General features: G+C 29.5%; 2 protein-coding genes across 2 annotated transcripts; both read left to right on the top strand.

Moving 5' to 3' along the window:
* The first annotated feature begins 3,585 nt into the window (after positions 1–3,585).
* On the top strand, positions 3,586–6,054 carry LOC104879586 (protein NRT1/ PTR FAMILY 5.14). Its single transcript, XM_010652976.3, has 3 exons — positions 3,586–3,765; positions 3,859–4,070; positions 4,481–6,054. Exons 1-3 carry the CDS (start codon positions 3,672–3,674, stop codon positions 5,810–5,812), a joined length of 1,638 nt encoding a protein of 545 aa, XP_010651278.1. The 5' UTR covers positions 3,586–3,671; the 3' UTR covers positions 5,813–6,054.
* Positions 6,055–18,863: 12,809 nt separating this feature from the next.
* On the top strand, positions 18,864–22,149 carry LOC104879587 (protein NRT1/ PTR FAMILY 5.7). Its single transcript, XM_010652977.3, has 3 exons — positions 18,864–19,234; positions 19,328–19,539; positions 20,689–22,149. Exons 1-3 carry the CDS (start codon positions 19,141–19,143, stop codon positions 21,985–21,987), a joined length of 1,605 nt encoding a protein of 534 aa, XP_010651279.1. The 5' UTR covers positions 18,864–19,140; the 3' UTR covers positions 21,988–22,149.
* Positions 22,150–25,574: the final 3,425 nt, after the last annotated feature.

Here is a 25,574-nt window from a genome sequence, read left to right as displayed (position 1 = left end):
ATTATAAAATAGTTATAATTAATTTGTTATTTAAAGTGTTTTTTTAATATTTTATTTATATCCTAAGTTTTGATATATATTTCTTTAGTGCATATTATTTATCAAAGGGCACATTTGTCTTAGTGGAGCTGGGGATGCACTTTGAACCTTTTGTTAGGGGGATTCGAACCCCCAGCAGGAAAAAAAAAAGGCTCAATTTTGAGCTTTGACTGTTGACTGCCTGTGTTAACCAACCGTTGATCAGGCGATATATCCGTGCTATATATCGTGTTGGTGGGTGCTGACACACCGATATTTCGCTGAAATATCGCCTAATTTCGGCAATATTTTCTTCCTTGGAGTAAGTGCATTGATTTTTCTCTCTTATTAGAGTTTATTAGAATTTTATCTTAAATTTCATTCAAACTTTGCATAGTTTGCTAATATTTTAGGGAATGTACAAAGATGAAAAAAAAAAAATACAAAACAAAATAGAAGTAGAAGTTTTTGGTTGTGCCAAACGTGTCCAAGTCCCATCAACTTGGCCAGCTTAAGATTTTGAAAAAAAATATAATAATTTTTAAAAGGGGAATTGGGTAAAATTTCTTATCCATAAAGTACCAATAAATTCAAAACCAAAAAAGTCACTTTTATTGAGAGTATATTTAAGATAAAATCATTCTCATTTTAGCTACTAGAATAATAACTTTATACATATTTTCAACGCTACCCTCTCACTTTTTTTTTTTTTTTCCTTTTTACCTTATTATTTTTTTTTTTTCCTCACTTGAACGACATAATTTTTGGACCTCCCTCGACCTCTTTTTTTTCTTTTCATCTCTTTTTTTTCCCTCCCCACTCCCGTCCGTCCCATTCCCATCTTCTTACCAAATTAAATTAAGTTTTATATTAATTAAGTTTTGTTCTTTTTAAATATTTTGATTTTAATTAATTTTATAAAATAATTCTCACCTATTTTCCTTATTTTTTAAAATCTACTTAATTAAAAAAGCAACTTTTATTTTTTTTTAAAGTACCATTCATTTAGTCATTATGTTTTTCATTTTCTTTATATACATTAAAATAAATTAATTTTTAATATAAAAATATAGGCACCTATAATAATTAATAATCTAATAAATAAATAAATACTAATATTTTAAATAATATTGATTTCAAATTATATATATATATATATATATATATATATATATATATATATATATATATATATATAATATTTTATTTTGTTTGGTATTCATAATATTTTTATATTTATAATTTTTATAATTTTCATGTTATGGATCTCATATTTTATATTTTTAATTTTAAAATTTTTTATATGATATTAAACCTAATTTTTAAAACATAAATAAATAAAAAAACACCATTCAAATTTTTTGTTTTCTTCAAAATAAAATAGAAAAATAATATTAAAAAAATATCAACTTACCTTTAATTTCATTCAACAAAAAATTAGTAATGATTAGTCTTCAAAAAATTAGTATTGAAGGTATGTAAAATAAAAATTTAAAAAGTGTTTCCATTAAATTTTTAAATATAAATTTCACAATTCCCATCATAATCTATTGATATTAAAAAAAAAAAAAACTAATGTTTTTTTATTAAATATGTAAAAAAAAGTACATTTTTGTTTAATTAAACATGTAAAACATTAAAATTGTTTTTATTTTAATAAATAATATTTTTTAAAAGTATATTATATGTATTTTTTTGGGCATATTTTTTAATAATCACTCTCAAATTCATAACAACGATAATAAAAAAACTTAATAGGCTTAACACATCCTACTATCTACCGTAGTACTTTTAATCACTAACATTGTGACTTTTAGGAAAAAATAATATTACTATCTCTAGTGGCATGTTTAATGTAGAAGGCTAGTATATCTTTCTATTTACAATGGTACTTTTAATTACTTTTAAGTAAAAATTATATTACTATTTTAAGTGGTATATTTGATGTAGAGGTTGAAGAAGTAATGAATAATATGACAACTACGATAAGAAGGTCCAATCAAATGTACTTGTCAATTTATCTTATATAGGTGATAGTCCACCTTAAGCTAATTAGAGGACACTCCTGGAAACATGCATGAAGTTACTTTTCTAATGCATGAAATGAAAACTATTTTCCCCAAAATGTATTATCTATAAAAGTGATTTTTTTGGATTTTGAATTTATCAATAAAATATATGAAGAATGTGAGGAATTTCGTACCCTCGATATTTTACACTTTTTTCAATCTCAAAATATTTTTCCACTTGAAAATGTAATAATATTATTTATCCATATTAATTAGACTTATAAATAATAAAAAGTATCAATTTTTTTTTAAAAAAAAAACACTAAAAAATTAGAGAGGGTACGAATAATGTAGAGAGTAGCATGAAGAATGTGAGAAACTTCGCAACCTCGATATTTTACACTTTTTTCAATTTTAAGAATTTTTAGTAAAAAAAAATATTAATACAATTTTCTATTGGTAATTAAATTGATCACTATTCTAATTTTTAACAATAAATACTTATTTTAATTTATTTATAAATGGTTTTTTCACAACATTGTTATAACTTTACATCATAAAATAAGTGACAACTTTTATTTCACAAAATTTTTATTTTCTGAAATTTTTAAATATTTTATAACTTTTATAAAATAATTTATTGAATAACATAATCGGTTGTTGTAAGATAAATTAAATGCGAGATTCATTCCCTTTAAAAATACACGGTTGTAGTATTGTTTTTTTTTCAATTTCATTCATGTAAACTTTACATGTGTCATATTTTCATTGGTCAAAAAGTAGAAGCATGGTAACGAAAAGCACTTTTTGACCATGGAATCCAATTTACTTAATGAATCACGTGGGTTGACATGAAGTTGACCAAGCTCTCGCATCCTGGAAACTGCGAAAAAGCAGGGTAAAACGCCAGCCACTGCATGGCACTGTTACTAATTTCGGCGCTCGCCACTATGGTCAACGTGATGGAATTTTACGCGGTCACGGAATTTAAAATTTTATATATTTTTAAATGATTTAATCTATATATAAAAGAGTTAAATCGATGAAAAAGTTTGAAGTATATTTAAAAATAATTTATTAATTTTAAATCTATATTTTATTTTCCTTTACATTTTCTTTTATTTTGTATTTCCTCTTTATTCTCTTTCCATAGCATTTTCCATCAAAATTTTCCCCAATCAAACATAAGCTAAATGGATTATGTGGGTAGAGATGAACTTGACCTAAATATGGTAGATATACACAACAGAACCAGGGCCTAACCGTGACAGAACCTGGAAACTGGGAAAAAGCAGGGAAAATGGCCCTCTATAGTTTGGTAGTGTTACTAATATGAGCGCTCGTCTCTATGGTCAACATGATCGAATTTTACGCGGTTAAGGAACTGGTTTGATTGGGTTCCAAACTTCCAAGTTAGTCCAACTGTCTGCCCACATACATTGGATTAGAGAGAAGAAACTATAATTAAGTCAATATTCAACTATGTAGTCTCATTTATTTCCTTTCTATAAATATTAGCCTTAGTCCTTCTGATTCATCTCATCCTCTCTCTCTCTCTCTCTCTCTCTCTCTCAGTACCGTTTCTTCCTTACTTTTCTTTGTGGTCAGTAGTTAAAGAAAAAAAGCTTCAGCTGCTTTGCAGAAATGGAGAAAGATGTTGTCAAGAGGGTGAGTGGATGGATCAAGGGTCAGGTGAAATATTACATTTGCTTCTGTAAGGTGGCCTTATTCATCACAGGTATTTTCCAGCTAGAAATTTAATTTTTGATTATTACATAAATCAAGTCCTGGGAGTTCATTAATTTGAAATTTTTCTAAAATTTTCTTATAGCTGCGGTTTACTGCCTCAACGTTGTGAATTATAACGTAGCGAGTGTCCTGGTGACATACTTCACTGCTACTTTGAACAAAGACACCATACGCAGATCAGCACTACTTGTGAATGTGCGGGAGTGGCTACAAATAGTGGTGAGAGCGTGGGGCTATTCCAGAAGGTCTAATTTTAGAAAGATTATTATCTTTTCAACTGCTTCCTTCAGTCTGGTAAGTTTCTTCCGTTGGAGTAGGTGAAATGAAACGCATAAATTTTGTAGCAGAAAGAAAATCTTCTTCATATTGCTCACATTTTTTTTCCAATCTACTACTTTTATATCAAGTAGTTGAAAATTTTAAGTTCATGATCAGAAATGTTAGTCATCAAGCTACTACCGACGATTTGATCAATTTACAAAGGGTAATGGATCTGAAACCCTAGAAATTGAACATTGAGGGTGATGATTGATTGAAATATAAGAGAAATCATCACCCATTAATTCGTTTGGAAACAGTTGCGATTACTCCATTTCGTTTTATATCTTGTTGTATCTAGTTTTGTCAAGCACATAGCTTATGTTGCCCTGTAATTTTGTTTTAATCAATTTATTCTTAAAAGAAGTCCAAAATTGTTGTTGCAGAGTCTAATGATGTTATACCTATCAGCCTCAAACCGAATTCCAGAGACCAATTTTGGACTATACATGTTTCTTTCTGTTCCAATAGCAATTGGTAAATTTGGAGGAGTGCCTTTCTTAAAAACATTTCTTTTGGATGAGTTAATAGCTGGCTCTGAAAACATACCAGATATCGATCGTAATGGAGCACGGTGGCTTATAAATATATGGTTGTCCCCAGCTGGGTTCTTGTTTGTGTTTTTCACTCCCTTAAATTTCGATGAATCTTGGCCAAGATTGTTCTTGAATTCAATGTGTATGATAGGAGCTGCTGGCTTCTTTTCCTTGGGGGCCACTTGCCTCTCCCATCAGAGACATCCCAGCACAAAAACTGAGAGCACCAAAAGGCATCTCAAGTACCCTGATACTTCTGATGCGTATTGCCTCAAAAAGGATCAAGAAACTCTTCCTCCTGATCAGCCCTTCAAGAACGATGGAAATCAACTGCCCGAATCATCACCGACTGCTGGTGCAGAAGCACAACAGAAAAGCTCACCACTTTGTTCTGTGAAACAAGGAAATGTAGCAAAGCTTCTTCTAAGAATGATTCCTATGTGGAGTGCTTTTATCGTGTTTGGTCTGGCAATGTCAACTGCAAACACTTTCTTTATTATGCAAGATGACAACATGGAGGCTCATCCAATCACTACTACTAGTTTCCTTTTAGGTAAGGACGTGTTAAAGGAGGTTGTAGCATATCTGTGTAAGCTCCTGGTGTCAAGTTGGATCTCTAAAAGCCAACAAAATCTTGCTCTCAAAATGATAATTTGTCTTGGAATGATGTTTTCTGTATTATGCCCTAGTTTTGCATGGCAAGTTGAAGTTCAGAGATTGAAAATAGCTCACGAAAGGGGATTAGTAGGCATGTCAGAAGACACAAAAGTGCCCATGAGTGACTCGTGGCTGGCTCCCCAATTCTGCCTGTGGGGACTTGCGGAAGGGCTTGCTATAAGTGGGCTGGACGAGTTCTTCAGGTATCATGTTTCAAAATCTATGGAGGACTATGGATCAGAGGTATTCAATACCATTCCTATTGTGATCGGTAGCTTCCTCAGTTTAGTTTGTGTTTCAGCATGTGGAGGGTGGTTTGGCAACACCTTAAACCAGAGTCGTTTGGACAATTATTACCGGATGATAACAGTCATGGCTTGGATAAACCTATGTTGGTTCTTCTTCGTATCAACATTTTACTCAACAAAGGAGGAGGTGGCGGATGAAGGTATACAGCTACAAGAAATCACAATGGAAGTTAATTTGGACATTTCAACGCAGCTTCAATCCATTTTTATCTCTTGAAGTGAGTAGTCAATACCTATGAGTTTGACAAACTATTTTTTATTTCTTTCGTGACAACATGGTTAATGTTGAATATCTTCATTTTTATTTTTTATTTTTTTTTGTAAATATTAGAATACATTGATGAAATTGTAGACAGCTACTGCTCTTATGTTATACACTATACATATCATTACAATCTAGTAGGGTAAATGATTCTCTTGTTAATTTGAGACCTATTAACAATATCATTATTATTATTAGTTTATTTCGAGGGGGAAGAGTAGGGAGATTGATTTTTCTCTTAGTATAGTTTATTAGAATTTTATCTTCAATTTCATTCAAAACTTAGCAAAGTTTGTTAATATTTTAGGAAATGTACAAAGATAAAATAAAAAAAAAAACAAAATAGAAGGAGAAGTTTTTGGTTGAGCCAACGTGGCCTCTAAGTCCCATCAACTTGACCGGCTTAAGATTTTGAAAAAAAATATAATAATTTTTAAAAATATTTTTAAATTTATGACACTTTAAAAATATAATAATTTTCCGTCTGCTCTATTGCTCTCTTGATATTATCAAACTTCCCCCTACTGAAGTGACATAGATAGAATAGAGGAATGGGCCAGATTTTTGACAAGAGTACGAGGATTTTAAAAAATAATTCCTTAATTATCTTAAGAAAAATAAATTCAAATCTATCATATTTTTGTCCAAATAAAAAAATAAATAAATAAATTGAAAGTGAAAAATCGTATTAGTAAGATAAAATAAATGAAATGAGAAATAGTCTCTTGAAGAGATGATTTTCAAAAAAAAATAAATAAATAAGAAGTGAGAAATCGTTTTTTCAAAAAATGATTTAAAAAAAAATAAAATCAAGTGAGAAATCGTATCTTAATGAGACGATTTGCATATATATATATATATGAGAGTCACTTAAAAAAAAAAAACACATAAGAGACTATTTACACAAAAATATAATATAACTACAAGAAAATGTACTTTTCGTGACAAAAATTTAGGGGCGAATTCTAATTTTGTCGCTAAAAGTAACTTTTACCGATGAAATTTTAGATGTTGTCAATAATGCCAATTTTCTACAAACTTTTCCTAACGAATTTGAAATTTTTGTCGCTAAAAGATGTGGCGGGAAAATTTGGCGTTTTTTTTTTGGCGCAAACACTTTTGTGACAAAAATAAACTATTTCCCTATGAAAATATTTATCACTAATTATAATTTTTGGTGATGAAAATAATTTCCTCACTAAAAGTTGCAACCTTTTATCTATTTTTGCTTACAAAATGGTTTCGTCGGTAATTATATTATTTCCTGACAAATTGAGTAATTTTGTCACCAAATAATGTTATTAAATTGTGATATTAATAAAGAATATTAATAAATAAGTAGATTATTTATACTATGAAATAATACAATATATATTTGTTGACACTTAATATTTATACTATAATATTTTATTTATATAAATAATAATAAAAATTAAGGATCCACAAAATTAAATACTAGAATGTAGATTTATTTAAATTTAAATGTTCTATTATGTAATAATAGTATTGTTATGAAATTACAAAAATGTAAATTATTTAAGCAATTAATATTTATAGTGTAATATGTTATTTATATTTTTATATATAAATATAATAACAATAGATAATCCAAGATATGTAAGATTACATCCTATGATATAAATTTATTTAAATTTCAATATTATTATATGGTGCTACACATACATAAATACTACTAAATGATTTTTATTATATTAGGTAAAAGTTATCCATACAAGTCCAATGTAGTATTAAATTTATGTTAGCTATGAATAAGTAAATTTATTCAAAATCATACCTTATCCACTCAAGAAGTAAATTTATACTAACATTTAGTTACCTAGTTTAAATTAATAGATTTTTTTTTTAATTATTACTTGGTTTTTAAATAATTGGTCAAAATTAACTTTCTCAAATAAATTGTCTAGTATCTATAAAAACATTCTACCTACATAAAATGCCAAATATTATTTATGTGTACGAAGATATCATATATTATTAATAAATAAATAAGTATAAGTTAAATATTATATGATATAATATATTGTAAGTACTATATGCCTAGCTCTATTTTTTTATTTACAAAATAAAAAATGTCTGATATATATAGCACATATGAAATTCTATATAAATATAAAGTTTTTTTAAAAGTTTTCAACCACATCTTTATTAATAATTGGTTATTTTATTTTTTATTGATCAATTATATATTTATTATTTTTAATTATTAATTACTAATTTATCAAAATTGATTAGTTATTAAGAATAAAATCTTAAATTATACCGCAAAATAGTAACTTCTATGGCTATTAACTTGTAAAGGAGTTTTTATACTTGTATGCATTTTTAATCAAATATTTAAAACAAATGTAGTTATAAAAATAATTGAAATATATCATAAATTATTATATGATTTATATTTATAGTGTTTTATTATGTTTGATATTTTTGTTTGGAATAGATGAGAAAGGGAAAGAAAAAAAATGATGTAAAATCCTAATTTCATTTTGATCATTATTTTATTAATGTCAATATGAGTATTACACTTTGACATTCTCCTAACATTGTCTTTCAATTATACTTTTATTTTATATTTCAAATTTATCACTTTAATCCATAAGTCTGGAATTGAATTTATTCTAGCTATTAATAAACTATAGTCCTCTAATTTGTTCTCATTCAACATTAGGTTTGTTTAGAGGTGACAAAATTTGATATGACTTGTCAATATGACTTGAATCTAACACCCTTTCATGATTTTGGGTTGAGTATAATTGAGTTCAAGTCAAATTCATGTCGACTATGGAGAGTGACCTTAAATAATATAAGGTCGCAATTCTGATCACCAATTGGTTTTCAGAACAAATGGGGGCCTTGTCATAAAATACTCTATGGTTAAGCGTGCTGCAGTCAAAGAAATCTTAGGATGAGTGACTCATTGGGAAGTACGGAGCACCTCGATCTACAAGTGGTATCAGAGCTTGGTCACATGTTTGACGGGTGAGCTAACACTGTGGGTGAATGGCGAAGGCCTGGGGCGTGGCCAAGACAACTAACAAAGACGGTAGACTATCACCGACGAAATTAATTTGTTACCAAAAATATTTGGCAATAAAAATAAAATTCGTTGGCATTAAATATTGACAACTTTTGGGACAAATTTTATTTTTTTCGTGACAAAAATTCTTACTTTTGTCGATGAAATATTTTGTTGGAAAACACCTTCAGTGACAAAATTTTATTTCATCAAGGAAAACTTTGGGCGACGAAATAAGATTTTTGTCACAAAACTTTTAGCGACGGGTCTAGGGCGATGAACAAGGCACGAAAGAATTTTCGTTGGGGAATGTTTTTGAAGACGAAATTTAGACTTTCAGTGACAAAATATTTTGTCGCTAAAAGTCAATTTTCTTGTAGTGTATATATATATATATATATGTATGTGTGTGTGTGAGAGAAATTCTCACTAGAAAAAAGAAAAATAAAAATCAAGTGGGAAATCGTCTCTTCAAGAGACGATTTTCACATGACAATTAATCCTAAAAAAAGCAAAAAGCAAAGTGGGCAACGCAAAAGTTATAAATTCTCACTTAAAAAAAAAAACAAAAACAAAAACAAAATCTTAAAAAATCTGTTTTTTCATTATTTGTTCTATTTATATAATAATACAATTATTAAAAATATATATATTATAAAATTAATTAATTTTATTTACTAAATTGAATATATAAATAATATATTAAATTTAATATAAGATAAATAACATTTATATATTATTTTTTTTCTTTCACTTTGCAATTTTTTTTTTAAATTATTATCAATTTTATGTGAAAATTGAGTTTAAAAAAATTATTATTAATTTATTAAATAAAAAACAAACAAAAAGGTTAGAAATTGTGTCTTTAAGAGACGATTTTCCAAAAAACAAAAAAAAAACCTTAAAAATTCATTTTTCCATTTCCTATTATACTTATACAATAATATAATTATTAAAAATACATATTATAAAATTAATTAATTTTATTTACTAAATTTAATTTATAAATAGTATACTAAATTTAATATAAAATAAATAATATTTATCTATTCCAAAAATTTGAAAATTGGATACAACACAATAAGATCTAGATTTCTCCTATACTGGATGGATATAATAATATGGACTGAAAATGTTGTGCAAATTTCAATACCCAAAAAATGAGGCCAGTCGCATTACACAGGCAATTTACATGACCAACTTCTCATCTCTAAATCATGCCTGTGGGTGCGGCTCAAACCCTATTATGCTTCCTTATCTGTGAGGGAGCCAAATACATTTTTTTTTTTTGGGAAATCATCTCTTCAAGAGATGATTTTTTTTTTAAAATCGCCTTTTGAAAAAACGATTTTTCACTTCCAATTTATTTTCTCTTTCCTACTTGGACAAAACTACGATAGATTTGGAATTATTTTTCTTACTACGTTAATTTAAGAATTATTTCTTAAAACTGTCGTACTCTTATCAAAAATCTGGAATGGGCCTATGTGACCCAAGATTTGTCTCATTGATGAGGTGCATTCCCCATTATAAAAATGTGTGTGAGAGGGAATGAGGAAACATGTAAGAACACACCCCCAATTGTATAGATATTGTTCACTTTAGACTTAAAGGATCCTCATACCTTTAAAGTGCGTTTACAATGTGAAGAGGAGCCCATACACAAGTAGCCTTAAGAACTTTTTCCTCCGATGTGTGTCACATGGGATTGTGAGACCAAACAGGCAAACACCCTTCACAAGGCCAAACAAATCCTCACATCGAGATTGGAGATCGACTTTGATACCATTTGTACTAACTTGCTCCAAACTATGCAAATATTATTTGTTTTAGGTGTAAAGAAGCCTTCATTACTTTAAAATACGTCTATAGGAGTTTATACATATATAACGTTAGAAACTTTTCTCCTATCCAAAATGGAAGATCATAGAGGATGAGTGCGGGGGGTTGCGGGTAGGGGATGGTAACGAAAACAAGTTGGGAATTTAAAGACCTACTTCTTATGGGAACTCAACTTGTTAATCAATTAACATGAATTCACTAGTTCATAGTGGATTTGATCTCCTCCCTTGTGTATATAATTAGTTCTCATTGAACAAGTGGTATAAGAGATTTTGGTGAATGTTTAGATTGTACGAAACTACAATGGAGATGATGAAGATGGTGAATACCAACTTCAAGGTAGAGAATTTCATTGCGAGGAAGAACTTTGAACTATAGCAAAGGGAAAACTTCTTGTTTCCACACATCCATTTTAAGAACAGACATTTAGATGGATATGATGCATAACACATCATAAAAATACTCTAGAAGAGAATTTTCCATTAATAGAATCATAACAAATACAAACTTCATACAATTCCTATTAATCTATCCAACAACACTGCTCTGACAACCATTCACAACCAGATTACCAAAGCCCATCTCATTATCATCAACATCATATTGCTGTTGTCATGAAATACATGAATCTCCTTCCCTAAAATAAGTTTTAACGAAACAAATCCGTGTTTTTTTTAATAGCTAGATATGAAACAATCTGTTAAATAGCCCAAATGCTTTTCACTTTAAAATAAGACTTAATGGAACAAAATTTATTTCTTTTCATGCTTACCATACTTTCTATCTGCAAAATAAACTTTCATGCTTTTTAATGATTTCTAGACAGGTTGATGGAATTTATTTATTTCTTCAAATAATTTCTCATGAAACAAATTCCATCAGATCAACAAACACTGTAATTAATCCTTTTTCACTTGAAAACTCAATCATTTTATTCATTTTAAGTTTCTTATTCACATCAATTACATTAGCACAATATGCTAGAGTGACTTCAACACAAGGAATGAAAAAGGGCACTTGAACTATGACTGTGCTTTTAGAATCCCAAATTATTTAATTTCTTAGTATATTTCATATATTTTTTTCCATTATGTCTTATATGTTTACATCAACTTAATTATTATAAGTAAATCAAGCTCCTGGTTATCAGCAAAGATCAGATATTCAGCTTAATTATGTTAGGCAACTCAAGTTGCTGATTCGTCAGCAAGGATTTCACTTTAGTCATAACTAATATATTGCACAAAAGAAGTACATGTTTTATATAATGAGAGTTCTAATGGAGTGCTTTCTTTTCCTTTTGGTTTTTCATCTTTTGTACCTTAGCATGCTTTGGGTTTTGGTTAGATGGATGACCAGTTCGACAACATATATAAAAACAGATTTTAAAAACAAATATTGGAAAAGATGGTCAAACGGCGCTAAATTAATAAAAATATAAAAAGTTAATTGATATTTAAATAGTCTCATTATCGATGTTATTAAGTGTGCTTGTGTGTTTTTAATTTCTCCAACTAAATTCTTATTCATATTTAATTTTTTCACAGCACTTCACTCACTTTTGGGATTCATCCTCATATTTGCTTCATTTGCTAGCTGATGCTTAAGAAGCTAACAAACAACTGAAACATGAATCAACACACTGTCACTTACAAAGTTGAAATCCTTCGAGTTTGTTTTCCAGTTCGTCTGGAGGTGGTCAATTCTCCATTGAAACAAAAGAAATGCCTAGCAAATATAGCAACAAGCATGTAACTGCTGATCAGCGAATCGTCACAGACCAGGACCTTCCCCGGAAGCCCATATCACAAAAATGGTAGACCCTAAGAGGACGAACATAGGGATGAAGATGAACAGAAAAATTCGAAAGCCGAGAATGTTACAACAAATTTCACATTTGGTTAGTTGTATGAAGGGCTTTACCAAAAATGAATTGAAGAATAAATTCTCACCGTATGAACATGTGTGGATAGGTTCAGCGCAGCCTACTTTAAAATACGTAGGCACGTAAAAGCATGAAGAGGTTGGACTAATGAAATTGGGAGTCGGCAAGTGAAAATCGAATCTTGTCCTTTAATAAAGCAACACACGTCTCCAGCCGTTTGCATTTTTTCCCCTTTTCTTTCCCGCGGTTTCACTGGATTTCCGGTTTTCCCTGCAACTGAAAAGTGTGTAAATGGCGTGAGGGAGAAAAAGCCTTTTGCTTTATAATTTTGTTTTGATCATTTATTCTTAAAAGAACTCGAAAATTGTTGCTGTAGGGTCTAGTGCTGTTTTACCTATCAGCCTCAAACCGAATTCCAAACACCAATTTTGGACTATACATGTTTGCTTTTGTTCTAATAGCAGTTGGCAAAGCTGGAGGAGTGTCTTTATGAAAGCATATCAGATATCAATGACAATCGAGCACAGTGGCGAAGAAATATAAGGTTGTCCCTTGCTGGGGTCTTGCTTATGTTTTTCACTCCCTTCAATTTCAATGAACCTTGGTCAAGAATGTATTTGAATTCAATGTATGTGGTAGGAGCTGCTTCCTTCTTGTCCTTGTGTGGTAGCTGCCTCTCCCATCAGAGTCATCATCCCAACACAAAAACTGAGAGCACGAAAAGGCAACAACCATGCAAATCAACTGACTACTGGTGGAGAAGCACAACAGAAAAGCTCACTTTGTTCTGTGAAACAAGAAAATGTAGAAGAATGATTCCTATGTGGGGTGCTTTTATCGTGTTTAGTCTGGTAATGTCCACTGCAAAGATTTTCTTTAGTATGCAAGCTGATGACAACATGAACGCTCATATCACTACTTCTTATTTCCTTTTAGCTAAGGACGTGTTAAAGGAGAAGTTGTAGCCTATCTGTGTAAGTTTGTGGCGTCAAGTAGGATCTCTAAAAGCGAACAAAATCTTGCTCTCAAAATGAGAATTTGGCTTGGCATGATGTTTTCTGTATTATGCCCTAGTTTTGCATGGCAAGTTGAAGTTCAGAGATTGAAAATAGTTCATGAAAGGGGATTAAAAAGGCATGTCAGGAGACACAAAAGTGCCCATGAGTGACTGGTGGCTGGTGGCTGGCTCCCCATTTGTTTATTTCGTGGGGGAAGAGTAAGTGCATTGATTTTTCTCTCTTATTAGAGTTTATTAGAATTTTATCTTAAATTTCATTCAAAACTTTGCATAGTTTGCCAATATTTTAGGGAATGTACAAAGATGAAAAAAAAAAAAAATACAATACAAAATAGAAGTAGAAGTTTTTGGTTGTGCCAAACGTGGCCAAGTCCCATCAACTTGGCCAGCTTAAGATTTTGAAAAAAAAAATAATAATTTTTAAAAGGGGAATTAGGTAAAAAAATTTATTCATAAAGTACCAATAAATTCAAAACTTAAAAAAGTCACTTTTATTGAAAGTATATTCTAGAGAAAATCATTCTCATTTTAGCTACTAGAATAATAACTTTGTACATATTTTCAACATTACCCTTTTCATCCCTTTCCTTTTTTTTTCCTTTTTACCTTATTTTTTTTTCCTCACATGAACGACACAATTTTTGGACCTCCCTCAACCTCTCTTTTTCTCTTTTTCTTTTTTCTTTATCTCTTTTTTTTCCCTCCCCACTCCCGTCCGCCCCATTCCCACCTTCTCACCAAATTAAATTAAGTTTTATATTAATTAAGTTTTGTTCTTTTTAAATATTTTGATTTTGATTAATTTTATAAAATAATTCTCACCTGTTTTTCCTATTTTTTAAAATCTACTTAATTAAAAAAGCAAGTTTTATTTTTTTTAAAGTACCATTCATTTATTAATTCATTATGTTTTTCATTTTCCTTATATGCATTAAAATAAATAAATTTTTAATATAAAAATATACGCACCTATAATAATTAATAACCTAATAAATAAATAAATACTAATATTTTAAATAATATTGATTTCAAATATATATATATATATATAATAATTTTTTTTTTTGGTATTCATAATATTTTTATATTTATAATTTTTATAATTTTCATATTATGGATCTCATTTTTTATATTTTTAATTTAAAATTTTTCATATGATATTAAACCTAAATTTTAAAACATAAATAAATAAATAAAAAACACCATTCAAAATTTTTGTTTTCTTCAAAATAAAATAGAAAAATAATATTAAAAAAATATTAACTTATCTTTAATTTTATTCAACAAAAAATTAGTAATGATTAGTCTTCAAAAAATTAGTATTGAAGGTATGTAAAATTAAAATTTTAAAAGTGTTTCCATTAAATTTTTAAATATAAATTTCAGAATTCTCAATATCATAATCCATTGATATTAAAAAAAACACTCATGTTTTTTTATTAAATATGTAAAAAAAAAAGTACATTTTTGTTTAATTAAACATGTAAAACATTAAAAAAAAATTTATTTTAATAAATAATATTTTTTTAAAGTACATTATGTTTATTTTTTTGGACATATTATTTAATAATCGCTCTCAAATTCATAACAACGATAATAAAAAACTGAATAGGTTTAATACATCCTACTATCTATAGTGGTACTTTTAATTACTAACATTATGACTTTTAGGAAAAAAAAATAACATTACTATCTCTAGTGATATGTTTGATGTAGAAGGCTAGTATATCTTTCTATATATAATGATACTTTTAATTACTTTTAAGTAAAAATTATGTTACTATTTTCAATGATATATTTAATATAAAAGTTGAAGTAGTAATAAATGATATAACAGCTATGAACAGAAGTCCAATCAAATGTACTTGTCAACTTATCTTATATATAGGTGGTAGTCCACCTTCAACTAATTAAAGGACACTTCTAGAAACATGCATAAAGTTACTTTTTTAATGCATGAAATGAAAACTATTTTCCCCAAAATATATTATCTATAAAAGTGACTTTTTGGATTTTGAATTTATCAATAAAATATATGAAGAATGTGAGGAATTTTGTACCCTCGATATTTTATGCTTTTTTCAATCTCAAGAATATTTTTCCACTTGAAAATGTAATGATATTATTTATCCATATTAATTAGACTTATAAATAATAAAAAGTATCCTAATTTTTTTATAAAAAAAAACACTAAAAAATTAAAGAAGGTACAAAAAATGTAGAGAATAGCATGAAGAATGTGAGAAACTTCATACCCTCCATATTTTACACTTTTTTCAATTTTAGAATTTAGTAAAAAAAAAAATATTAATACAATTTTCTATTAGTAATTAAATTGATCACTATTCTAATTTTTAACAATAAATACTTATTTTAATTTATTTATAAATGGTTTTTTCACAACATTGTTATAACTTTACATCATAAAATAAGTGACAACTTTTATTTCACAAAATTTTTATTTTCTGAAATTTTTAAATATTTATAACTTTTATAAAATAATTTATTGAATAACATAATCGGTTGTTGTAAGATAAATTAAATGCGAGATTCATTCCCTTTAAAAATACACGGTTGTAGTATTGGTTTTTTTTCAATTTCATTCATGTAAACTTTACATGTGTCATATTTTCATTGGTCAAAAAAGTAGAAGCATGGTAACGAAAAGCACTTTTTGACCATGGAATCCAATTTACTTAATGAATCACGTGGGTTGACATGCATCCTGGAAACTGCGAAAAAGCAGGGTAAAACGCCAGCCACTGCATGTACTGTTACTAATTTCGGCGCTCGCCTCTATGTTCAACGTGATGGAATTTTACGCGGTCACGGAATTTTACTAATTTCGGCGCTCGCCTCTATGGTACTGTTACTAAGCTTTTTTGGGTTCCGAAACCAAAACAAATACTAACTGACTGCATTTTTCTCAAAAAAAATCACTTTTATTAAGAGTACATTTTAGAGAAAATCATTCTCATTTTATCTACTAGAATAATAACTTTCTACGTATTTTCAACACTACCCTCTTCTTCACTTTTTTTTTTCCCTCCCATTCCCACCTTCTCACCAAATTAAATTAAGTTTTATAGTAATTAAGTTTTGTTCTTTTTTAATATTTTTATTTTAATTAATTTTATAAAATAATTCCCACCTATTTTCCCTATTTTTGAAAATCTACTTAATTAAAAAAGCAAATTTTATTTTTTTAAAGTACCATTCATTTATTCATTATGTTTTTCATTTTCTTTATATGCATTAAAATAAATTAATTTTTAGTATAAAAATATAGGCACCTATAATAATTAATAATCTAATAAATAAATAAATACTAATATTTTAAATAATATTGATTTCAAATATATGTATATAATATTTTATTTTTTTTGGTATTCATAATATTTTTATATTTATAATTTTTATAATTTGGATATTATGGATCTCATTTTTTATATTTTCAATTTTTTAAATTTTTATATGATGTTAAACCTAAATTTTAAAAAATAAATAAATTAAAAACCATCATCCAAATTTTTTGTTTTCTTCAAAATAAAACAAAAAAATAATATTAAAAATATTAACTTACCTTTAATTTCATTCAACAAAAAATTAGTAATGATTAGTTTTCAAAAAATTAGTATTGAAGGTATGTAAAATTAAAATTTTAAAAGTGTTTCCATTAAATTTTTAAATATAAATTTCATAATTCTCATCATAATCCAATGATTTTTTTTATTAAATATGTAAAAAAAGGTACATTTTTTTTAATTAAACATGTAAAACATTAAAATTGTTTTTATTTTAATAAATAATATTTTTAAAAAGTACATTATATGTATTTTTTTGGGCATATTTTTTAATAATCGCTCTCAAATTCATAACAACGATAATAAAAAAACTTAATAGGCTTAACACATCCAACTATCTACCGTAGTACTTTTAATCACTAACATTATGACTTTTAGGAAAAAATAATATTACTATCTCTAGTGGCATGTTTAATGTAGAAGGCTAGTATATCTTTCTATTTACAATGGTATTTTTAATTACTTTTAAGTAAAAATTATATTACTATTTTTAGTGGTATATTTGATATAGAGGTTGAAGTAGTAATGAATAATATGACAACTACGATAAGAAGGTCCAATCAAATGTACCTGATAACTTATCTTATATAGGTGGCAATCCACTTTCAGTTGGTTAGAGGACACTCTTTGAAACATGCATAAAGTTACTTTTCTAGTGCATGAAATGAGAATTATTTTCTCCAAAATGCATAATCAATAAAAGTGACTTTTTGGATTTTAAATTTATCAATCAAATATATGAAGAATGTGAGGAATTTCGTATCCTCGATATTTTACACTTTTTTCAATCTCAAGAATTTTTTTTTTCCACTTGAAAATGTAATAATATTGTTTATCCATATTAATTAGACTTATAAATGATAAAAAGTATCCTAAAAAAATCACTAAAAAATTGGAGATGGTATCAATAATGTAGATAATGGTATAAAAAATGTGAGAAACTTCGTACCCTTGATATTTTATACTTTTTTCAATTTTAAGAATTTTTAGTAAAAAAAAATTAATACAATTTTCTATTAGTAATTAAATTGATCACTATTCTAATTTTTAACAATAAATACTTATTTTAATTTATTTATAAATGGTTTTTTCACAACATCGTAGTGTTATAACTTTACATCATAAAATAAGTGGCAACTTTTATTTCATAAAATTTTTATTTTTCGAAAAATTTAAATGTTTTATAACTTTTGTAAAATAATTTATTGAATAATATAATTGGTTGTTGTAAAGATAATTTGAACGTGAGAGTATACACGGTTGTAGTGTTGGTTTGTTTTCAATTTTATTCATGTAAACTTTACATGTGTCATATTTTCATTGGTCAAAAAAGTGGAGGCATGGTAACGAAAACCACTTTTCGACCATGGAATCCAATTTGTTTAATGAATCACGCGGGTTGACATGAAGTTGACCCAGCTCTCACATCCTGGAAACTGCAAAAAAAAGCAGGGAAAAACGCCAGCCACTGCATGGTACTGTTACTAATTTCGGCGCTCGCCTCTGTGGTCAACGTGATGGAATCTTACGCGGCCAAGGAACTGGCTTTTTTGGATTCCGAAACCAAAACAAATACTACAACTGACTGCATTTTTCTCCATTTAAGGAAGGGCGGCCGACATTCATCTGGTTAGAAGCAGCACAGTAACTTCCCACTCCATGCTCCCATATATATCATCTTCACATTCATTTCTGCAATAGAAGTAGCTACAAGAAGAGAGAAAAAACTATAACTCGATCAATTCAACTATGTACTCTCGTTCATTTTCTTTCCATCAATAGTACTAGTCCGTAGTCCTTAGTCCTTCTGATTCATCTCATCTTCTCTCTCTCAGTACTGTTTCTTCCTTAATTTTCTTTGTGGTCAATAGTTGAAGCAGTTGAGAGCAAACGAAGAAAAGCTTCTGCTGCTGTGCAGAAATGGAGAAAGATATTGTCAAGAGGGTGGGAGGATGGATCAAGGGTAAGGTGAAATATTACATTTGCTTCTGTAGGGTGGCCTTATTCGTCACAGGTATTTCCCAGCTAGTTATTTAATTTTAGACTATTACATAAATCAAGTCCTGGGAGTTCATTAATTTGAAAATTTTCTAAAATTTTCTTTCAGCTGCGGTTTACTGCCACAACGTTGTGAATTACAACGTACTGGGTGTCTTGGTGACATGCTTCACTCTTAATTTGAAGAAAGACACCATACGCAGATCAGCACTACTTGAGAATGTGCGGGAGGGGCTAGAAATACAGGTGAAAGCGTGGGCCTATGCCAGAAGGTCTGGTTTTAGAAAGATCATTATCTTCTCAACTGCTGCCTACATTCTGGTAAGTTTCTTCTGGTGGGTAGTGAAGTCAAACGCATAGATTTTGTAGGAAAAAGTAGAATCTTCTTGTTATTGCAAACATTTATTGCTTAATTACAATATGACATTCTAAATTCTTTTATTTAATCTATGATTAACTAATCAGTTTTTTTAATTTCAAATTATTTTTAAAAATTATAAGATTTATTAAAGAATTTAAAACATTAATTATGTCTATTATTTTTTATGATCATTATATATATATATATATATATATATATATAATTTGAGTTTTAAATTAATTTTTAAAATTATTAAACTTATTGATAAATTCAATATAAGGTCTCATTTGATTTGAAATTAATTTTCTCTAATGAAAAAAATGGGAAGACCAATTCTCTATTTTACTTTGTTTTTATAAATTGTTTTTAAAGAACAACAACTCAATAATGGTATAAATTTTTTAAAAACAAATTTGTTTTTAAAATCATATGCCCAAATAGGTTTTTATTATTTAGCAAAAAAAAAAAAAAAAAACTCTCAAGGATTTTTTTTAAATAAAAAAAAAATATTTCAAACTATGTATATTGTTAGGTTTTTTAGAAATAAAAAAATAAAAAAATAAAAAAAGTTTATTTTAAATCATGTGTATAAATATTATTAACAATTTATTTATTTATTTTTCTCATTTTCATTCTTAATTTTACTTAACATTGAAATAGAGACAAATTATCTTTCCAACTTTACATTTGTACAGACATCCAAATATTAAAATTAGAATTACCAAATTCATTCTTAGGAATAGAAACAAAATATTTATTTCTATTCATTATTTCATGTACCAAACAAGTCCTTAGTGTTTTCATTTTTGGGTAGTGAGCTTGTAATGGATTTAGTTATTTTCTTCTTCCATCTATCTCGGTTTCAGGGTAATGGATTTGAAACCCTAGAAATTGAACATTCAGGGTGATGATTGTATGAAATATAAGAGAAATCGTACAGTTTTAATTGGAGAAAATAGATATTAGATTACCCATTCATTCTGTTGGAAACAGTCCCATTACTATCCATTTCTTTTGTCTCTTATTGTGTCTAGTTTTGTCAAGAATGTTGCTTTGTAATTTTGTTTTGATCATTTATTCTTAAAAGAACTCGAAAATTGTTGCTACAGGGTCTTGTGATGTTTTACCTATCAGCCTCAAACCGAATTCCAAACACCAGTTTTGGACTATACATGTTTCTTTCTGTTCTAATAGCAGTTGGTAAAGCTGGAGGTGTGTCTTTCTTAAAAACATATCTTTTGGATGAGTTAATAGCTGGCCATGAAAACATATCAGATATCAATTACAATCGAGCACAGTGGCGAACAAAAATATGGTTGTCCCCAGCTGGGGTCTTGGTTGTGTTTCCCACTCCCTTAAATTTCGATGAACCTTGGTCAAGAATGTTTTTGAATTCAATGTATATGGTAGGAGCTGCTTCCTTCTTGTCCTTCTGTGGCAGCTTATTCTCCCATCAGAGACATCATCCCGACACAAAAACTGAGAGCACCAAAAGGCATCGCAAGTACCCTGATACTTCTGATGAGTATCACCTAAAAAATGATCATCAAACTCTTCCTCCTGATCAGCCCTTCAACAACGGTGGTAATCAACTGCCCGAATCATCACCGACTGCTGGTGCAGAAGCACAACAGAAAAGCCCATCACTTTGTTCTGTGAAACAAGAAAATGTAGGAAAGCTTCTTTTAAGAATGATTCCTATGTGGAGTGCTTTTATCGTGTTTGGTCTGGTAATGTCAACTGCAGACACTTTCTTTAGTGTGCAACATGACAACATGGACTCTTGTTATCAAATCGATACTTCTTATTTCCTTTTAGCTAAGGACGTGTTAAAGGTAGTTAGTGCCTGTCTGTGTAACTTCCTGGTTTCAAGAAGGATCTCTAGAAGCCAACAAAATCTTGCTCTCAAAATGATAATTTGTCTTGGAATGACGTTTTCTGTATTATGCCCTAGTTTTGCATGGCAAGTTGAAATTCAGAGATTGAAAATAGTTCACGAAAGGGGATTACATGGCGTGCCAGAAGGCAAAAAAGTGCCCATGAGTGACTTGCGGTTGGCTTCCCAATTCTGCCTGTGGGGACTTGCGGAAGGGCTTGCTACAAGTGGGCTGGACGAGTTCTTCAGTTATCATGTTTCAAAATCTACGGAGGACTACGGATCAGAGGTATTCAATAAAATTCCTATTGGGATTGGTAGCTTCCTCAGCGTAGTTTGTGTTTCAGCAGGCAAAGGGTGGTTTGGCAACACCTTAAACCAGAGTCGTTTGGACAATTATTACCGGATGATAACAATCGTGGCTTGGATAAACCTATGTTGGTTCTTCTTCGTATCAACATTTTACTCAACAAAGGAGGAGGTGGCGGATGAGGGCATACAGCTACAAGAAATCATAGCGGAAGTTGGTTAATTTAGAACTTTCCTAGCTGCTTCAATCCTTTTTTATGGATATCTCTCGAAGAGAGTGGTCTATACTTATGAGCTTTGACAAATTATTTTTAATTCTTTTGTGACAACTGATTCGTGCCCAATTGGTGTCTCAGCTGATTCGTGTCCAGCTGGTGCTCTTTGATTGAGGGATTAATCAACAAAATTTATAACCTATTACACCATATACTAGGGTAGCAAAGACAAAGCTACTATAGCATAATGGCTCTAGGATCGTTCACTGGGATGAGTTTTCACTTCACAAATGATATTAATTCAAAGTTGAATTGGTGCCTTTTCATTTCAAGGTTAGCTTTAAAAGAAAATATAAACTTGAATGAAAAAAAAAGATTCGGTTTTAAACTAACTAAAAAGAAAGTAATGGGAATTACTTATGAAGAAAAGTGTTTCTTGGAGTTTCAGATCACTAGGCTCAGATTCCTCACACAAAAAGGAAAGTTCCGGTCACTTGCTTCTTTTCCTCGCATTAGAGAATTAACATATAGTTAATTCTCTTACCGGTGTTGTACAGATGCTTCCCATTAATGGGTTCAAACACTAAATCCCTCTCACTAATGCATCTTGCAATGGCTCATACCTCTCACCTAGCACTTGCCATTCAAAGTGATCTTTAACCTTGGATTACCCGTCAAAAGCTCGCAAAAGATAACTAATGGATGTCTCCTTGGAGTCCAAAAGCTTACCAAGTGTTGGCTATTCTAGAAAATCCTACCTTCAAACCACCTACCAAAGGCTCGCAAGGGGTAAACTAGTGCATCTCCATGGACGGAGATCACTTGCCTTACCAAGTGTTGGCCCAGGTGATTTAAAGGCGTTTTAAGTTAACTAAAAAGATAAAAACCATTAACGGGTCACACTTTCTCTTCATTAAAAACTAAAACAACAAAACTTCCAAATTATGCATGTGGAAACTTACCCGGCTTTCCTCACTCCAAGAGACAAAAAGCTTAGCCTCTCATCCTCTGTGGAAAAATCCTCAGAGTTTGGTTGGCTAGAAAATGAAAATGAAAGAGAAGACAAGAATATATATGAAAAACAGAGCAAGTGCTCTGTTCGTTGATTCTATATATTGGATTACATCACCTCTTTTTTCTATTACAGTGGATGCAAGAGAGTATATATAGAGGAGTTTTTCCAACCTTCCTAGCTAAGAAATCTTATGGTTGGTGGCTTACAAGGAGAAGAATGAAAATTTAGACACAAAAATCTGAAGAAAAATATCTAAAAGAGTCGGTGCAAAAATATCGGGAAGCTCCAGGAACATTTCGCAGGTGAAAAATGGTGTCTGCAAGATTTCGCAGGCACTCAAGAAGGCTGCGAAATATTTTCGCAACAACAAGTTAAACTCGCAGGACTGCGAAATTGGCTTCCACCTTGAGGTTCTCAGCGTTCCAGCTTGCGGCATGTATCGGGTAGCTTCAGAAGGAATTCCATAGCACTGTACAAAAAGGCTGCGAAATTCTCGCAACAAAAGGCTGATTTCGCAATACTTTGGAGTGATTGACTTGCAGTGGCTGTAACTTCTTCGTTTCAACTCCGAATTGCGCACTGTTTGAAGCATTGGATTCTTGACTTCCTGAGCTTTGAAATGATATATAGAATGTAGAAAATGGACTTCGAGAAGTGCTCCAAAAGTGCGCATGAAGACTGCAGCTGCTTGTCCTCTATTTTCTTCACTCTGTTTTTCCTCTCTCCTTGCTTCTCTCCTTGCATACTTTGAACGACTTTGGCAAAGGGCTATGGAGCTCCAAATCTTGGTTCTTCATTAATTTGAGCTTCCAAAAGCTTTGTCATAACTTGTCCAAGTAGCTCCTCCATCATTTGGCATGCTTGAATTGATTCATAAGCTGATAAAAACATGTAAACTTGCCACAAAATGGTTAAAACCAATTATTAAGGACCTTAATGAATTAATTGGGTTAAATGAATATAATTACTACTCAAAGGTGCTTAAAACCATTATAATTAGGTTTACAAAATACCACTTTTTGGTAGTAATCAATAACATGGTTATTGTTGAATATCTTCTTTTTTTTTTTAATTTTTTTTGCAAATGTTAGAATACATTGATGAAATAGTAGAGAGTTACTGCTCTTATGTTATACACTATATATATCATTACAATCTTGTAGGGTAAATGATTCCCTTGTCAATTTGAGACCTATGTTGTATTTTTTGTTAACAATATTATTATTATTATTAGTTTATTTTTTGGGGGAAAAGTAAGTACATTGATTTTCTCTCCTATGATAGTTTATTGGAATTTTATCTTAAATTCCATTCAAAACTTAGCATAGTCTGTTAATATTTTAGGAAATATATAAAGATGGAAAAAAAAAATGGAAGGAAAAGTTTGTGGTTGAGCCAAGGAGGTCTAAGTCCTATCAACCTAACCAACTCAGGATTTTGCAAAAAAATTACAACAATTTGAGAAAATATTTTTTAAAATATGACAATTCAAAAGATATTTTTAAATTTCCGACATTTTGGAAAAATTCAATTAAAAGTTATCTTTTAAAAAAACAATTTCAATTGATATCATATTTACTTATTATAAGTAGCTGATGCTTAATCAGCTAATAAACAACTGGAACATCAAGACATAGTCAATTACAAAGTTGAAACCTACTAGTTTGTTTTCCAGTTCATCTGGAGGTGTTCAATTCTCCATTGAAACAAAAGAAAGGCCAAGCAAATGCAGCAACAAGCATGTAACTGCTGAGGAAATTGTCACGGACCGGGACCTTCCCTAAAAGCCCACGTCGCAAACTGGTAGACGTATGCAGAACTGGGACAAACCGCGACAAAATGCCTGGAAAGTGCAGCGAAACATATATCTAAAATATTGCCTAGAAAATACCCAGAGGAGGTTGCAAGAAGTAGGGAAATGCCCAGTAGCTGCAGCTCTGGTACTACTGCTCATGCTGGCGCTACCCTTAGAGGAGTTCGTATTGAGACCTAGAAAAACATTGGTTATGTTTGGTTCCCGGAAAATACTAAGGAAAGAAAAAAAATACAAAGGAAAATGATTTTTTTATGTTTGGTAGTCATATGAAAAATATCAAAGAAAATCAAATATAATTAAAACTAATTAAAAAATTATATATATTTAAATTATTTAATCTTTATATTAATGAGTTAAAATAAATAAAATGAATTTGAAGTAACAAAAAAATTAATTTATTCATTTTTAATCTATTTTTTTTATTTTCTTTCACTTTTTCTTTCCTTCTGTTTTTCCTTTGTATTTTCTTTCCCTTGCATTTTCCTTCAAATTTTCTGGGAACCAAACATAGCCAAGAGGAATGGGGAGTAAAAAGATGAACAGAAAAATTAAAAAAAAGATAAAGAAGGATAAACCTAGCTTTGATAAGAGGGAATTACGAAAGTGTTGATCCTGTTGAGTTACCTTGTCATGTGCCTTCCTCCCTAGCCTTCCAGCGCAAGGGAAGAAGATACTTGAACCCTAAAATTTTAGCGATATGTTAGTTCCTAGAAAATTTAAAGGAAAGAAAATAAAAGATAAAAAATATATTAATTCAAACTCAT

Source organism: Vitis vinifera, chromosome 6, assembly GCF_030704535.1.
Source record: "Vitis vinifera cultivar Pinot Noir 40024 chromosome 6, ASM3070453v1".
Taxonomy (NCBI): domain Eukaryota; kingdom Viridiplantae; phylum Streptophyta; class Magnoliopsida; order Vitales; family Vitaceae; genus Vitis; species Vitis vinifera.
This window is presented reverse-complemented; position numbering and strand designations above follow the sequence as displayed.

Bases quoted from the DNA above. Each gene is read 5' to 3' on its own strand.
- LOC104879586 (XM_010652976.3), top strand. From the start codon at position 3,672: ATGGAGAAAGATGTTGTCAAGAGGGTGAGTGGATGGATCAAGGGTCAG. The intron at 3,766-3,858 runs GTATTTTCCAGC...ATTTTCTTATAG, and splicing joins GGTGGCCTTATTCATCACAG to CTGCGGTTTACTGCCTCAAC. The intron at 4,071-4,480 runs GTAAGTTTCTTC...TTGTTGTTGCAG, and splicing joins CAACTGCTTCCTTCAGTCTG to AGTCTAATGATGTTATACCT.
- LOC104879587 (XM_010652977.3), top strand. From the start codon at position 19,141: ATGGAGAAAGATATTGTCAAGAGGGTGGGAGGATGGATCAAGGGTAAG. The intron at 19,235-19,327 runs GTATTTCCCAGC...ATTTTCTTTCAG, and splicing joins GGTGGCCTTATTCGTCACAG to CTGCGGTTTACTGCCACAAC. The intron at 19,540-20,688 runs GTAAGTTTCTTC...TTGTTGCTACAG, and splicing joins CAACTGCTGCCTACATTCTG to GGTCTTGTGATGTTTTACCT.